The 17,356-nt window shown below is 42.1% G+C and overlaps 1 protein-coding gene across 2 annotated transcripts in view; it reads right to left on the reverse strand.

The window, feature by feature from the left end:
• The window catches only part of LOC122553990 (fibulin-7-like), a 58,064-nt gene extending 51,070 nt beyond the window's left edge, over positions 1 to 6,994 (reverse strand). For both annotated transcript variants that reach the window (XM_043698477.1, XM_043698476.1), the window contains exon 1: positions 6,732 to 6,994. In XM_043698477.1, the coding sequence (XP_043554412.1) occupies positions 6,732 to 6,797 (66 nt within the window). In that variant the 5' untranslated portion in view covers positions 6,798 to 6,994. The remainder of the gene's footprint in view (positions 1 to 6,731) is intronic.
• Positions 6,995 to 17,356: the final 10,362 nt, after the last annotated feature.

The raw sequence follows: 17,356 nt of genomic DNA on the forward strand, positions 1-17,356 counted from the left end.
GGGCTGCCTCGTGTCGGCTGCTATGGAAGCTCTCTTCAGAAAAGAATGGCTGAGCCATTTTTATAATATCCAATAAATTCAAGATTTTAAGTCAATTAGGTAGTGCAGGATGTTCTAGTTGGAAAGCAGAAATCAAATGCTATTCCACAATGAAAAGACATACACAAATAAAACCATAGGATCTGTGTATCCATTTTAATAACTCTTTCACTCACTGCATGGAACATGGGATATCGTTGCTTTAACTCAGCATTATTGAGTTATGGATTCGTGCAACATGGAACCATACTCTTCAGTCCAACCAGTCCACGCCGACCATAATCCCAAACGAAACTCGTCCCACCTGCCTACACTTAGCCCATATCCTTCCAAACCTTTCTTGTTCATGTACTTACCTAAATGCCTTTTAAATGTTGCAACTGTACCCACATCCACCATTTCCTCTGGAAGTCCATTCCATATACAAACCACTCTCTGTGTTTAAAAAAAAACTGCTCCCCCCACTCCCCACAAGTCTTTTTAAAAATCTTTCTCCTCTCACCTTAAATATATGCCCCTAGTCTTGAAATCCCCCCACAATGGGGAAAAGACATCTGTCATTCACCTTATCTATACTCCTCATTATTTTATAAACCTCTGTAAGATCGCCTCTCAACCTCCTATGCTGCAGCCTATCCAGCCTCTCCTTATAACTCAAACTCTCCATTCCCAGCAACATCCTGGGCTGAACCCTCTCCAGCTTATAATATCCTTCTCCATAAAAGGAGACCAGAACTGGACACTAAACTCCAGAAGAGGCCTCCCCCATGTTAACTAATTTATTAATCTAATAATTAATTTACCATTTTTTATTATTGTATAATAAAAGAAAGAGCTTGCATTTACCTAGCATGGCAGCCAATGAAGTGGTTTGAAGGCCAGACATTGTAGTAAAGTAGGAAACATGACACATAGTAAACTTCCACAAACTGCAGTATGTTAATGCCTATATTATCTATTTTAATGGAGTGGCACGGTGGCTCAGTGGTTAGCACTGCTACCTCACAGCACCAGGGTCCCAGGTTCGATTCCAGCCTTGGGTGACTGTCTGTGTGGAGTTTGCACATTCTCCCCGTGACTGCGTGGGTTTCTTCTGGGTGCTCCGGTTTCCTCCCACAGTCCAAAGATGTGCAGCTCAGGTGAATTGCCCATAGTGTTAGGTGTATTAGTCAGAGGGAAATGGGTCTGTGTGGGTTACTCTTCGGAGGGCCGGTGCGGACTTGGGCCGAAGGACCTGTTTCCACACTGTAAGGAATCTAATCTAAATCTAAACAAAGAGCGTTGATTTCAAATAAAGCCACAAAATCCCATACATCCCTTCAAGAGGATAGGCAATTTTATCCTAAAGACTGCAACAATTACAATGCAGCACACCTTCAGTACTAAACTGAACTATTCCCCCACACTATTCTCCTAGATTTTGAACTCAGGTTTTAATGAGTTTGAACTTTTATACAAACCATTTGACTCAGAGGCATGGGACCTACCACTGAGCCAAGGCTTACAGCTATCTTTTTCATCTTAATTTATGTGGCTATTGTATTTACAACAGGTTCAGATTACATTGCAAAGCACTTAAAAGTGTACAGTGTCTTGGGATGTCCTGAGGTTCTAAAAAGCACCACATAATGTAAGTTCTGAACCAGTAAATGCTGCAGAGTAAGATGTCAACCTTATCAAATTGAACATGATTAGGATGAAGCTGCAGTGATTGCCTAGTAGCATACATGATTTGGAAGCAAACTTACCAAATCAGATGTCACTAGAATGAGTGCTAACGGGAACAGGAGACAATGTGTGAGCAACAGATTTCTTCTGGGGGCACGAGAGTTCTGCAAAACATCACAACTTCTGACGAAGAAGGTATCTGAGAAAGGGTGACTGGATCCAAAGCGTTAACTCTGCTTTCTACAGATGCTGCCAGACCTACTGAGTTTCTCCTGCATTTTTCTGTTTTTGGTATAGCTTCATAATTTTCCATCTTCATCTTTACTTTTCATTGCTCATTTGAGTGTGCTATTGCTTTAAGATATTCAATTCTCTGTACTCCTCACAATATAGTATCCTATGACTGTTGATTCCCCACCATTCAGTCTAGACATTATAATGTGGAGCTGGAGTTGCTTGTAATGTGTTGTTGTCTTTTTTCCAAAGACCATATTTCCAAGATATTCATATCCTGAAGCATAGCCTGGCAGCAATGTTTTATTTAAAGATTTTTCAAAGAAGTAGACCTCTCTGGCTGGGCCTGCACTTCTTGTCCGTTCCCAATTGTCCTTGGGAAGGTGATTCGTGCACCACGGCTGTCCTCAGCCTCTAGGGACACACAGAGTGTTGTCAGGAAGAGAGTTATAAGATTTTGATCCAGCAACAGTGAAGGACAAGCATTTTGCTCCAAGTCAGAATGCTATGTGGTTTTCAGTTGGTGGTCTTCCCATACATCTGCTTCCTTATCCTTCTTAGTGGAAGAGATTTTGAGCCCGGAAAATACTGTTGAAGGAGTATTGGTGAGGTGTTGCCATATATCATAGATATGATGGATACTGTTACCACGGTGGATGGAGTGAACATTTAACCTGGTGGATGTGGTGCCAATCAAGTGGGCTGCTTTGTCATGGATAGTGTCGAACTTGTTGAGTGTTATTGGAGCTGGGCTCATCCAGAAGAGTGAAGAACACTCCTGACCTGTGCTTTGATGATGTTGGAAAGGCCTTAGAAAGTCAGGAGGTAAGTTGCTTGTCGCTGAATTCCCAATCTCTGCCTTTCCTTGTAGCCACTTCATATACCGATTCCAGTTCAGCTATTATCAATGGTAATCCCAGGATGCGGATAGTGAGGAATTCAGCAATGGTAATGTATTTGAAAGTCAAGGAGAGATATTTCGATGTTCCTTTGTTGGAGATAGCCATTGCCAGGCACTTGTGGCATGAATATATACTATTTATCAACTTAAATCTGAATGTTGCCCAGGTCTTGCTGGATGTTGTCCCTGACTGCATCAAGACCTCAAAAAGCTGTGAACAGTACTGAATGCATTCACCAATGACTGCACATTGCCTCTTTTCAATCTCCCTGCCAGATTACAGAATGTACCATGGGCAGTAATAAAGACAGAAGTTCCAGCAACACGTGTTTTTGATTCCTTGGTGGTGCCGTTAACGCAGGAATTGATTGTCAAAAATTTAAAAAATGATCATGGTCCATTTAGTTTGACTATTATCATCCTGTTAATTGTATAATTTAACTGCGGGGAGGTGAACTCATCATATTATGTCATCTCTCTCAGTGCATAACAGATTTGGAGATGAGAACCAGATCTAATCCAGTGACTGGTATCTTAGGTGCCAGCTGGAGACCTGGCATTTGCCTCCATTGAGAAAGACTTGCCATAGTTAAGTGCTATCCAGCCTCTTAAGTGGATCTAGAAGCTGTTGGTATTGCAAATGGCAGAGACCGAGGGCTGCCATGGGTCTGAGGATTGCCCAGTGAAAGGTAAATACAGACAAGTGGGTATTGTGGGGTTCACTGGCTGAAGGAAGAGCATGTGAAAGTATGGAATGGATGAACCTTCTCGGAGATGCACCGCAGTTAGCTCCAAGGTGGGAAGGCCATCCATGAGTCTTTCCATCCAGGCTTAATCAGAGCAGAGGCTGCTTAATGGGATTAAATACCCTTTGCCTTCAAACACCCCTCAGGGGGAGGAAGTGAAGGAACTCCCAGTGGTGGTCAACCAGAGGTTCCCAGTCAGCCATCCCTCTCAAAACACTCACCACATCATTTTACAAACTTCTCAGCACAACCCTGAAAAGTAATGCAATTCACAACAAGGCACTTTAACACTCAATAGATCACTTTAGAAGGTTACAGCTTAAATGGTACTGATGCAGTATCAAGTCTCCATTTCCCATCTAAGGCAATGCACAAGGTGACCCTCATCTCACTCCCTCCCTTCCTTAACCCCGTTCCAAACCCAAGGCTTAAATGTATAATTCAGACTGACACTCAGAAGTGTACAAAGGAAGTCATGCTCTGTTCGGGAGGTGTTCCACTTTGGATAAAATATTACATATGGCCCCTTCAGGTCAATTTAAAGGTCCTACCGCATCTTGTGGAAGAAGTGGACTTCTCCTTGATTCCCTGGCTAATCCCTCAACAAAAACACATGATCTGCGATATGTCTCTTTGCTGTTTGTGAGACTTTGCTATGTGCATACAGGCCACTGCATGTTCCTACATTGAAACAGTGATTCTACTTGCAAACTGTCTCATTGGCTGTGGAGCACTTCAGAAGGTCCTGAGGCGCTGAGAGACACGATATAAATACAAGCTGTTTCTTTGCCGCCACAGCTGACTACAAGCAGCCTGAATCGCCTAAGTTTATCACAGCTTCTCCCTGTCCTTTATCTGCAGCCCTCTTCTTGTGCCAAAATAAATGGTGCCTGAAATTCCACATAAACACACACTCTTTAATTACTCCGTTGTGGTACAGTGCCCTCATTCTTGTGTTTGCATGCTCTGGAATGCGGCACCAGAGATTTTGAGACAAACCCATGTTGTGTACAGACGTGCGTATCTCCGCTGAAGCAAGGACACAGGGCACAGTTGTATTACAGGTGCTGGCCCGTACCTGCTGTAAATGAATTAGGGCTAGTGGGCCCGAATTATAGACCTGAGTATGTAATGCCCTGCCTGTGCATGGTCCCATTTATCGTGAGACAGTCAGAAAAGGTAATGAACTCTTTGGTACTGCTTTAGAATAGTCTGAGCTGTCAAATGCATAGTTAGTAATGACATTATTTTAGTCATATGCACCAACTTCAGTGGAAGTCTCACAACATAAGTAAAATGTACTTGACAGGTGTATTTACTAAAAGGACGTTTCAGTAAAGCAGCCTGAATGGTCAAAACGCGTGTGCAGCTGGCCAACAAAGGGTTACAGTTCACAGTTGGGAATTAGACGTTAACACCATACACCATGGGTGGCACTTGTCTCAGTAGTTAGCACTGCTGCTGCACAACGCCAGGGACCTGGGTTCGATTCCCGCCTCGGGCAACTGTCTGTGTGGAGTTTGCACATTCTCCCCATGTACATAGAACATAGAACAATCCAGCACAGAACAGGCCCTTCGGCCCACGATGTTGTGCCGAATATTTGTCCGAGCTTAAAGCACTCATCCATGTACCTATCCAATTGCCGCTTAAAGGTCGCCAATGATTCTGACTCTGCCACTCCCACAGGCAGCGCATTCCATGCCCCCACCACTCTCTGGGTAAAGAACCTACCCCTGACACCCCCCTATACCTTCCACCCTTCACCTTAAATTTATGTCCCCTTGTAACACTCTGTTGTACCCGGGGAAAAAGTTTCTGACTGTCTACTCTATCTATTCCCCTGATCATCTTAAAAACCTCTATCAAGACACCCCTCATCCTTCGCCGTTCCAATGAGAAAAGGCCTAGCACGCTCAACCTATCCTCGTACGACCTATTCTCCATTCCAGGCAACATCCTGGTAAATCTTCTCTGCACCCTCTCCAAAGCTTCCACATCTTCACCTTACTAAGAACCCTACCTTTAACCCTGTATTCCGCATTCTTATTTGTCCTTCCAAAATGGACCACCTCATACTTGACAGGGTTGAACTCCATTTGCCACTCCTCAGCCCAGCTCTGCATCATATCTAAGTCTCTTTGCAGTCGACAACAGCCCTCCTCATTATCCACAACTCCACCAATCTTCGTATCATCTGCAAATTTACTGACCCACCCTTCGACTCCCTCTTCCAAGTCATTAATAAAAATTACAAACAGCAGAGGACCCAGAACTTCATGGGTTTCCTCCCCAAGTCCGAGGATGGGCAGGCCAGGTGAATTGGCCATGCTAAATTGCCTGCAGTGTTAGGTGCATTAGTCAGGGGAAATATAGGGTAGGGGAATGGGTCTGGGTGGGTTACTCTTTAAAGGGTCAGTGTGGACTTGTTGGGCCAAATGATCTGTTTCCACACTGTAGGTAGTCTAAGCTAATCAAACCATAAGTAAAGACAGAATAGATCTGTATTCCCAATTAGCAAAATGGATAAACGGTGAAACAGAGATTAATTTGAGAAAACCTGTCCAGAAGGTGCAAAGAAGCCATCTGATGAGTAGGGAATATGTCTGAAAATGTACGTTTCTGCAGACAGTTTGGAGTGAGCCAGAGGAACCCCTGGCTTAAATATGATTGGGGTGGAAAATCGAAAATCACATCCCATTCCCGCAATAAATAAACGAACAAATACCCTGGATAACCACGCTTATCAGATGTATGGCTGTGTGCCTGTTTCAACTTATTCACCAGGGAAATCCCCTGGAGCCTGACATGAAGAGATTGCTACTTTGCTCAGAGTTAACAATTCACTACACAGCCCCGCTAAGGGTGGTTTCCATCACATTGAATCGTAATTCGTTAGGGGGTCGATATTCCTTACATACCAACCGAGACCCCTCCTGCAAAAAACACACTCTCCACTACCCTTCAGCTTCGGGGAAACCAAATTAGCAGTAGGGACCCTTTTATTTTGTTGCACAATCTTATAAAATCGAATTTCTCCTGCATAGTTTAAGGGACAAATACGTTTATAAAGTGAGAATGACTTGAGCCTGTCTCCGGGTACACCAACTTCCCCCCCCCCCCACCCCCACAGCCCCCCTTACCTGCTCTGCACTCGAAGCCAGTTCCAAAAGGCACAGCATTATCCAACCTGAAACTCCCAGAATCATCCTGAAACTGACAGCAAATGGGACCCAGCCTCGATTCCAGCGGTTTCCAAAACTTGTGGAGGATTTTCCCAAGAAAATTGTACTTCTTTCTTTCAGCAAAAAAAGAATGTTCTCCCAAACCCAGGGTCGAAGTTTTGGAGTTGAATTTGGTGCGAGATGTTTATCGCGCGCGTGTGTCTGTGTTGTGTGTGTGTGTGTGTGTTTGGAAATCCCAAGGATGAGATGCTGTGTGAGTTTGACTGACATTTGGAAGAGTTTGTTTTTTGTTTGTGTGGGTGTGGAGTGGGTGGAGTGTCATTCAAGAATGAGCTCGGCTGGGATATGCATTTTGGCCGTCGTTTTAAGCAGGGAATCGACGCTGTGATTAAGGGAACGCTACAGGAATCCTTGCTTGAAGTTATGATTTTTCAGTTATGTAGACTCTCACGATTTTTATTTCCACGGTAAGATTACCGCCATCCCCTCTCTCAAACATTTAACACCCTTCAAGTTTCAATGTGTTTTTTTTTTAAATTATACGCCATTGGCTGAAAGGATAAATCTTGAGTAAGAAAATATATCAGGATTCTTTATTTTCAGAAAAATGAAACTTTGCACCTTTCAAATTATAGCAATCCTATGGAGTCGACCTGAACCCACATTGAGGGAATAGAAACCTCTCTCCATTGACTAGAAGCACCATTTGGAGACCAGTTAAGGAGCGCCTCCGAGTAGGAACTGGACTTTGTATTGAAAAAACAATGCTGGAAATCACAGCGGGTCAGACAGCATCCGGAGAGAGACAGCAAGCTTACATTTGGAGTCGAGAGTGTGGTGTTGCTGGAAAAGCACAGCCGGCCAGGCAGCATCCTGATGAAGGGCTTTTGCCCGAAACGTCGATTCTCCTGCTCCTCGGATGCTGCCTGAGCTGCTGTGCTTTTCCAGCAACACTCTAATCTAGACCTTCATCAGAATACAGCTCAGCACTGATGAAGAGTCATCTCGAGGTCAAAGGTCAGCTTGCTCTCTCCCCATGGATGCTGCCTGACCCGCTGTGAGTTCCAGCGTTTTATTTTTATTTCAAGCAGCACCACCTAATCCGAAGAGTTTAACATCAGGATTTAAAGTCCCACTCTAGAGGCATGAGAACAAAAGCCAATTGCTGTTCCCAGTGCAATGTTGAGGGACTATTGGAGATCCAGTCTCTCAATTTGAGATGTTTAGCCAAATTGAGGGTGGGGGATTATACCAGCAGTTATCCTTCCATCACCAAAGCAGCTGATCTTAAGCACTAAAAAAAACTATAGAACTGCAGGTGCAGAAACAAAAACAGAAATTGCTGGAATTGAGGGCAGGCTGAGTAGGTTGGATCAGTACTCATTGGAGTTCAGAAGAATGAGAAATGCCCTTATTGAAAACTCTTTGAGGAGTAGTCAGTGGAGGCTGGTACAATTGCAATATTTAAGAGGCATTTGGATGGGTATATGAATAGGAAGGGTTTGGAGTGATATAGGCCGGGTGCTGGCAGGTGAGACTAGATTGGATTGGGATATCTGGTCAGCATGGACGGGTTGGACCGAAGGGTCTGTACATCTCTATGACTCTATGTGGAAAGGTGTTTCTCAATGTGGGAAAATCTAGGACCAGAGGGCAGAATCTCAGACTAAGGCTTTGCCCATTTAAGACAGAGACGGGGAATTTCTTCTTTAGTGAGTAGGTGGAATTCTTTACTGTAGAGGACTGTTCAGGCTGGGTCGTTAGTATATTGAAGGGAATCAAGAGTTATGGGGAAAAGCCAAGAGAATGTAGTTGAGGATTATCAGATCAGTCATGATTGCATTGAGTAATGGAGCAGACTTGATGGCCATTTGAACTACTCATGCTCTTATGTCTTGTCAGCTTAAAAGCCATCATTGGAAGCGATAAGAATGAAGCTGTAAGATGGATCACTTAATTTTTCTTGTGATAGTCAGAAACATATGGGAAAATTTAGATGCGCCTGCAGTGAACAGTGGCCTAGTTCACAACCTGTTAAGGGATAAAAATGGCTGCAGTGAAGGGCTGCTGTGAATGCTTGTTAGCAGAGACCGGCATCAATAACGGAATGAATGGGTGGATCGACCGCGTTGGAGAAAACAGCTTACGGAGAGACAGGGAAGAAATGAGGTAAGAATAATCAAATATGGCCACACAATACATGCAGAGCTCAAAAAGGGTAATGGCAGATGTTTGACATCAAAAGGTGGGACACTTAACTTAAAGCTTGGACTGAGATCTTGACGTTGCATGGGATATTTTGAATTAAAGAAAATATCTATGAGATCAAAGGCTCCTTCAATTTGACAAAGAATATGAAGTAAGAAACTCTGATGATTCATTGCGGTAGGCCATGGGCAAAGATTGTGAAAGAAGACTCCACTCTAACCTTCTTGAGTGTTCCAGATGTTGAAAAGACCCGAGCATTAAGAAGAGAAGTAAAAAAAAGGAAGGATTCTTTGAACATGCCTGCTGTCCTGCCTGATCTGGGTGGGGCTCTGTATGTAGAAATTAACTACAATTTTTCTCAATAACTGGTGATGTTTTATCCCACCTGAAATTTTGACTAAATCTCAACCTGTCACAAAATAGGTTGAACTCAACAGGCTGATTGACTCGGCTGTGTTGACTCTCTATGAGCTTTCTAAGCTTAACTTGGAATATCCTGCAAAGATTTTCTTTTTATAAAGCCGTCAATCTATAGCTGAATACTAGCTTGATTCCGAGAACTAGCAGCTTTGAGCTGAAAATTACACTTTCAGTCAGTTTGGTTTCGACGAAAGTACTTGAATGAATTTGTGCTAATGGCATGTGTAATTCTAATCTAATGGCTGATTTTCACCACTTCACCAATATAGACACTACAATAGTAACGATATGGTCAAGATGTGATCTTAATTTGCAGCATAATTTGTGTTTAACTTGGGCACACCTTGATAAAGAAGCCAAAACTCTGCTGGGAACACACAGAGTCTGGTTAAACTGATGATTGCCGAATATGGATCAACTCATTATTGGGCAGAGTATAAATCAGGAAATTAGTGGTGCACATAACACCACAAAAGAGAAATCATTGATATATCAATATTTGCATAAAACAGAAAAACACAGAGATGTACAAGGTAGTTTTCTAGGTCAATATGTCAAGATGCTAACAAGAGAATAGGCTACTTAGCAAGGGTTAATTATAAGCTTGCAGTCAAGGGACCTATAAGGAAGAGAGAGCAGAATATGATGGCATTTTATATTAAGTTTGAAAATTATTTGCTTATGTGTGAAATTAGAATCTTAAATTTAAACAAAATAAATTGTGCAATTATAAGGGATAAGTTGGCCAAGACGGATTAGGAAGCTCAACTTAAAAACACAATGGTAAACGTGCAATGGCTAACATTTAAAGAATTGAAATATACTCTAAGACTTAAAGAAGCACAGGAAAATATCTTCCCACCATGGCTAATGATGGGAGTTGAATAAAATCATGAGGGGCTTAGATAAGGTGACTAGCAAGGGTCTTTCCCTCAGGTAAGGGAGTTCAAAATTGGGGGGCATATTTTTAAGGTGAGAGGAGAAAGATTTAAAAAGGACATGAGGGGCAACTTTTTTACACAGGGAATGGCTCGTATATGGAATGAACTTCCAGAGGAAGTGATGGATGTAGTTACAGTTACAACATTTAAAACGCATTTGGATAAGTACATACATCGGAAAGGTTTGGAGAGATATGGGCCAAATGCAGGCAAGATGTGCCGATGAGCTGAGGAATGGCAGATGGAGTTGAATTTAGGTGAATGTAAGGTGCTGGATTTTGGAAAGGCAAATCAGGGTAGGACTTATACATTTAATGGTAAAGTCCTGGGGAGTGTTGCTAAATAAAGAGACCTTGGGGTACAGGTTCATAGCTCCTTGAAAATGGAGTCACATGTAGACAGGGTAGTGAAGAAGGTGTTTGGTATGTTTGCTTTTATAGGTCAATGTAGTGAGTATAGGAGTTGAGAGTTTTGTGTTGTGACTGTACAGGACATTGGTTAGGCCACTTGTTTAGGAATATTGTATTAATTCTAGAGAAAGGATGTTGTTAAACTTGAAAGGGTTCAGTAAAGATTTGCAAGGATGTTGCCAGGGTTGGAGGATTTGAGTTATAGGGAGAAGTGGAACAGGCTGGGCTGATTTCTCTGGAACGTTAGAGGCTGAGGGGTGACCTTATAGAGGTTTATAAAATCATGAAGGGCATGAATAGGGTAAATAGACAAGGGCAATGGTACTGTTTGGTGCATGTGTCCCAGAGATGTTCCCTGAAACACTCCATGAGTTGGCATTCTGTCTCCTCGATGTAGAGGAGACCACATTGAGAGCAGCGGATGCAGTAGATGATGTGCACAAAAATTTCCACAGGATTTGAAATGATCCTTTAGGGTCTTGGACAGAGGTGAAGGGGGAGGTATAAGTGCACGTTTTACATCTCCTGTGGTGCCAGGAGTGGAGGGTGGATTGGTGAGGGGCATGGACCTAACGAGGAAGTTGTGGAGGAAATGGTCTTTGCGGAATGCAAGTAGGGCAGCGAAGGAAAATAGATCTCTGCTGGTAGGGTCTGATTGTAGGTGGTGGAAATGGCAGAGGATAATATGTTATACTGGAGATTGATTGGATGGTAGATAAGGACCGGGGGGCTCTAACGTTGTTGCGGTTGGAGGGGTGGAGTTCAAGGCAGAGGTGTGGAAAGTGGAAGAGATGCCCTGTAGTGCATTATTGATGATGTGGGAGGGGAAGTTGTCATTCTTGGAAATAGGAGACCACCTGGGATGTTCTGGAGTGGAATTATTCCTCCTGGGACCAGATACAGTGGAGATGGAGAAATTGGGAGTCAGGGGTTGCATTTTTACAGGACGTGGGGTGGGAGGAGGTGTAGTCCAGGTGGCTGTGGGAGTCATTGAGTTTGAAATAGATGGCTGTTTTTTTCAGGTGGAAACATCCAGGGATGGGAAGGAGGAGATGGTCCATGTGAATTTGTGGTCAGGGTGGAAGGTGTGGGTGAAGTTGATGAACTGTTTAACTACCTTGTGGGAGCATGAGGTTGTGCCGATATAGTGATCAATGTAGCGGAGGAAAAGGTGGGGAATGGTGCCGGTGTATCTGCGGAAGAGGGACTGTTCCACACTTCCTCCCTGAAACATCAACTCTCCTGCTCCTCAGATGCTGCTTGACCTGCTGTGCTTTTTTAGCGTGACGCTTTTTGACTCAAAGTGGGACTAGCTTGGTTTGGCAACGTGGATGGTGTAGAATATTTGGGTCTGTTTCCATGCTGTATGACTCTATGATTCTCGCACTAGACCCTGAGGAAGAGCATTAAAATGTTGCAAGAAAAAGTAGCACGCATGAACATTGGAAGGATTTTAGAATCTAAACGAGAGACCATGAAATTGACAAAAGAAAAACAGCATGGACATAAAGAAACTTATAAATATTCTATGGATATTAGAGCAATAGATTCGTAAAAGTAAATGTGAGCCCACTGGAGTCTGAGACAGGTGAAATGAAACAAGGAAATAGCAGAAATAATAAAGAAATATTTTGCATATTTTGTCTTGATGATAGAAGACGCAAAACCATTTCTGGAAATAATGGAGAACCAAGGGTAATTTTAAAAAGATACAGGAAAGGGGGCTGGTTAACTCAGTTGGCTGGATAGCTAGTTTACAATGTAGAGTGATGCTAACCATGCACTGGTTAAGGTCACCATAAAGGCCGTCTCAACATTACCACTTGCCTGAAGCATGATGACCCTCAGATTAAACCACCTCCCTAAGGTTCTTGTGATGCTGAGGTAGAATCCCTGCCTTTGATCCAGGAGATGCAGGTACACGTTCCACCTGCTCCAGAGTGTAATAGCATTCCTGAACAGGCCGATTTGAAACTATCTTAAGCTCCACAAACAAATCTGTCTAGTGAGAGTGGGAGGCTATGGCTCCATTACAGGAATTGTGGATGCAACATTTTTGACCCTCCAGCATTCCTTAGATAATAAAAGCAGTTCCTAAGAACTGGAAAACAGCAAATTTAGATGTCTATTAATAGACAAAAGAGAAAAAATGGGGAAGATGTAGGCATTTTATTATAACTTTAGTAGTAGATGAAGTGCTTGATTTACAAGTTTGATAAAAAAAAACCTGAACTATTTGACAAGAGTCAGTGTAGACTTATGAAAGGAAAATCATGCTTCCGGGAGGATGTAGCTAGTAGGAAAGGTAAGCAGAACAAGTGGAAATAGAATATTTTGATTTTAAAAAAGCTTTTGACAAGGTGTTGTATGGAAGGCATTGGAAAATTAGGAAAGGGTTTTCAGATAATATATTAGCATGGATTAATTCACACATAACATGTTGTTGCAGACCATGTTCAAGTTATAAAAAGTCAAAAAGTTAGTTGGTACTTCTGTAATTTGGAGGCTGGTTGTGCAAATTTAGTTATAGTTTTGTGAACAGACAGAGGGTGGGAATGAATCAGACATTTTCAATTGGCAAGCTGTTTGTAAGATAGCACAATGATAAAGACTTGGCTTCAGCAATTTGCAACCTATACTAATAACTTACATGAGGGGACTGGACATATCTGAGTTTGCTGATGATATAAAATTAGATGGGAAAAAGCCAATGAGAATGATATAAAGAGGCTGCAGAGCAACATAGACAGATTGGGAGATTGGCAAGAACATGGCAGGTGGATGTGTTGAAGTTTGACAGGAAAAGTAAAAAAGCAAACTATATATAAAATGGTAATAGATTAAGAAATAGTTGTAGTCAGAGCTTTTTTTAACATGAAGATACAGTAAATAATACAGGAGGTGAATGGTACATTGGTTCAGCTATGGGCATAGTACAGAGTGGTTTTAAGAATGCTTGAGAAAGGTTTTTAGGCATTTTCATAAATTCTAAAGAGATTAATTATGATTTTCTTCGCTAATAAGAAATACTAGGCCATATGAACTGGTGTCCCTTAACCCAAAAACTGTACCAACAGGAAAGAGGTTAATTCACAAAAGGTCAGACACAGAAGAGAGCTACAGGTAACAGTGCTGCAGAGATCAGAAAAGGCACATTTATAAGGAGTGCTGTGTATGTAATACAGAAATAGCAGCACAAGAAAAGACAAAGATCATGTGAAAGCAAGGATTGAGGTACTGGGCTGTTTTACTATTGCTGCCACAGTTTTGGCAGAGCTGAGTAACTGGGTTTGTTAAATGGAGTAGTATAGAGGGGTCTCTGAGAAATTTGTGCCATCAAGATTGATGTGAGCATAACCGTAGATGTTCTGCCAGATTATGTCATTTGGCTGATGACTGTTTCCAGGGATCTTGAATAGAATATAGATGCCAGTGAGTGAATGAGAGAAGTGAAAGATACTGGTTATCAAAGCTTGAGTTGGGGAACCGTGGAACTGTACATGGTGTCTCATGTCAGAGAGGATGCTGGGAGTGCTTGTGATTTTCTAAGAATTATCTTTTTTGAATGAACTATTTCAGGTGGTGTTTGAAGTGTAACTTTTGCCCATTAATTCACACATAACATGTTGTTGCTGACCATGTTCAAGTTATAAAAAGTCAAAAAGTTTGTTGGTACTTCTGTAATTTGGAGGCTGTTTGTGCAAATTTAGTTATTTTGTTTTACACCTACCCCACAGAGATCATAACCTTGTAAAAGGATTACAGAAAGGGCACCTTATTGCAATTAAGATTTTTCCCTGGAAGGAGACTCTAGAACTTGACATCACAGTCACAGGATAAGAGATCAGCCATTTAGGATTGAGTTGTGACTTTCTTTTTAACTCAAGTGTTATTCATTATTGAAATTTTGTACTTCAGAGTCCAGCAGATGTACAGCTGTTGAGTATGTATGATAAAAATGGATACATCAGGAGTTATGAAGAAATTTAAGGGATATGGTGAATATGCAGTCTTCACCTCATTGAAAGGTAGAGTACATTCAAAGTTCCAAATAACCTGCATTTCCTCGTTTATCTTACGTTCTTTCCGGGCTTGCCAGCAGAGACGTGCTGTCTATTAGACTTTTATTCATGATAAGAGACATTTTTTTACTTTAAGAGTTATTCATCTTTGAGATTTTGCACTTCAGAGAGCTGTGGATGTACAACTGTTGAGTATATATGGCAGAAATTGATAAATTTAGAATCATGAAGGAAATTTAAGGGATATGTTGAAAATGCAGCATTCATCTCATCGAAAGATGGTGTAGTTCAAAGACCCAAATGACCAACGTTTGCTTGTATTTCTTATGTTCTTTCTGGGTTTGTTAGCAGAGATTTTCTGTCTATTGGCATTTGATCCAGTTTGATCCAGGAGATCTATGGCATCTGTGGACAGGGCAACAACAGAGCAGCTTATCAGCTAATCAACTTGGAACAACTGCTCTGAGTCACACAGTTTAAACCAGGAAGTAAGAAGCAGAAAATATAAATTAGATTTAAAACAGAGTGCAAAATAAAGATTAGGAAATACAGATGAGACCAATGGAGAATTAAAAGACAGAAAAATCTTTATGAAACCTTATTTTTCATTATTTTAAACATGTATTGTAAACCAACTTTTGAAAGAATGAGATTCTACAACTATAAACTTATTATTTCAGGGCCAGAGAGGGCATTTAATGATTTTAATTTATTTTGTCATTAATAACTTGCTTTCTCCTAAATGTACCATTCTTAACTTTCTCAATCATTACCAAATCAACATTAATAGGTTGGTTGAACAATTTAATACCATTACGGTCATTTTTACTAAGTTTAGGAGTGAGAGTTTAAACACAGCACACAGTAGATTTCAACATTGATTTTATCTCCTCTTTCCTCACTTCATCCCCGATCAACCCTTCAACTCGGCACCGCCCTCTTGAACTGTCCTACCTGCCCAACGTCTTCCCACCTATCCACTCCACTCTGAACTAATGCCATCAACCCCACCTGCATCTATGTATCACCTTCCCAGATACCTTGCCCCAGCCTCACCCCCACCCTCCCCTCCTATATATCTCACTCAGCTCCCTTCACCTCCCCCTGACATTCATGATGAAGGGTTTATGCCCAAAATGTCGATTCCCCTGTTCCTCAGACGTTGCCTGACCTGCTTTGCTTTTCCAGTGCCACACTTTTCGACCCAGTGGAGTAGGCAGAATATCTCTACTGATTTTCACATTGACCTGCACATTAGCGGATGCAAGAAGACACCATCAAATATATCCTGATAGAACCGAGTGACAGATTTGCCAGTATCATGACAGCAGAATCCATGCTGTAAATTAGATAGGAACCAAGACATTTTCACTCAACATTAAATTAATAATCCCATGCAGCAGGAATCCCATCCATTGGAATTTGCTTTCACTAATTCAGAGGTGGTGGTACATTTAGTTTGTTAATGCAGTAGGCTGAACTGGTTCATGCTGGGATCACATTGATAATGAAATGATTTGAATGCTACTCATCCAATACTGTGTAATTATGTTGGTTGTTTCCTTCACCACATTCAGGTTATTTAACACTACCACAGAAAGAGTTTAACATGACAGGATGAATATGCTCATGGCACTTCCTGACCTTTGGGGTCAGGGATCATTTCTGGTTAAGTTAGTAATCCTCATGTCCATAACTGGTTGTTTCGAAATTTGCTCCAGACACTTGAACCAACCACGTATGGACATGTAAATCTTGGGCCAACATTACCTTACAGTATAGAGGGAGTGCTGCTCTGCTGCAGATGCTGCCTGTTAGATAAGACCATGAACTGAATCCCTGTCTCTCCCCTCAGATGTTTGAGAAAGATCTCATGGTACCATGTGCAAAGCAGAATAGGGGGAGTTTTACCAGAGCTACCAGACAATATTTATCCCTCATGCAGCATCATGAAGGCAGATAGAGTCATATAGATGTACAGCACAGAAACAGAACCTTCAGTCCAACTTGTCCATGCCGACCAGATATCCCAAACCAATCTAGTCCCACCTGCCATCAACCAGCCCATGTCCCTCCAAACCCTTCCTATTTACATGCCCATTCAGATACCTTTTAAATGTTGTAGTTCTACCAGCCTCCACCACTTCCTCTGGCAGCCCATTCCATACACGCACCACCCTCAGCATGAAAAAGTTGCCCCTTAAGTCACTTTTATATCCTTCCCCTCTCACCCTAAACCTATGCCCTCTAGTTCTGGACTCCCCCACCTCTTGGAAAAGATTTTGTCTATTTATCCTATCCATGCCCCTCATGATTTTGTAAACCTCTATAAGGTAACCCCTCAGCCTCCGACGCTCCTGGGAAAACAGCCCCAGCCTGTTCAGCACCTCCCTATAGCTCAAATCCTCCAACAAAGGCAACATCCTTGTAAATCTTTTCTGAACCCTTTCAAGTTGCACAACATCTTTCCGATAGGAAGGAGACCAGAATTGCACGCAATATTCCAACAGTGGCCTAACCAATGTCCTGTACAGCCACAACATGACCTCCCAACTCCCGTACTCGATACTCTAACCAATAAA

Source organism: Chiloscyllium plagiosum, chromosome 10 (genome assembly GCF_004010195.1).
Source record: "Chiloscyllium plagiosum isolate BGI_BamShark_2017 chromosome 10, ASM401019v2, whole genome shotgun sequence".
NCBI classification, from domain to species: Eukaryota; Metazoa; Chordata; class Chondrichthyes; order Orectolobiformes; family Hemiscylliidae; genus Chiloscyllium; species Chiloscyllium plagiosum.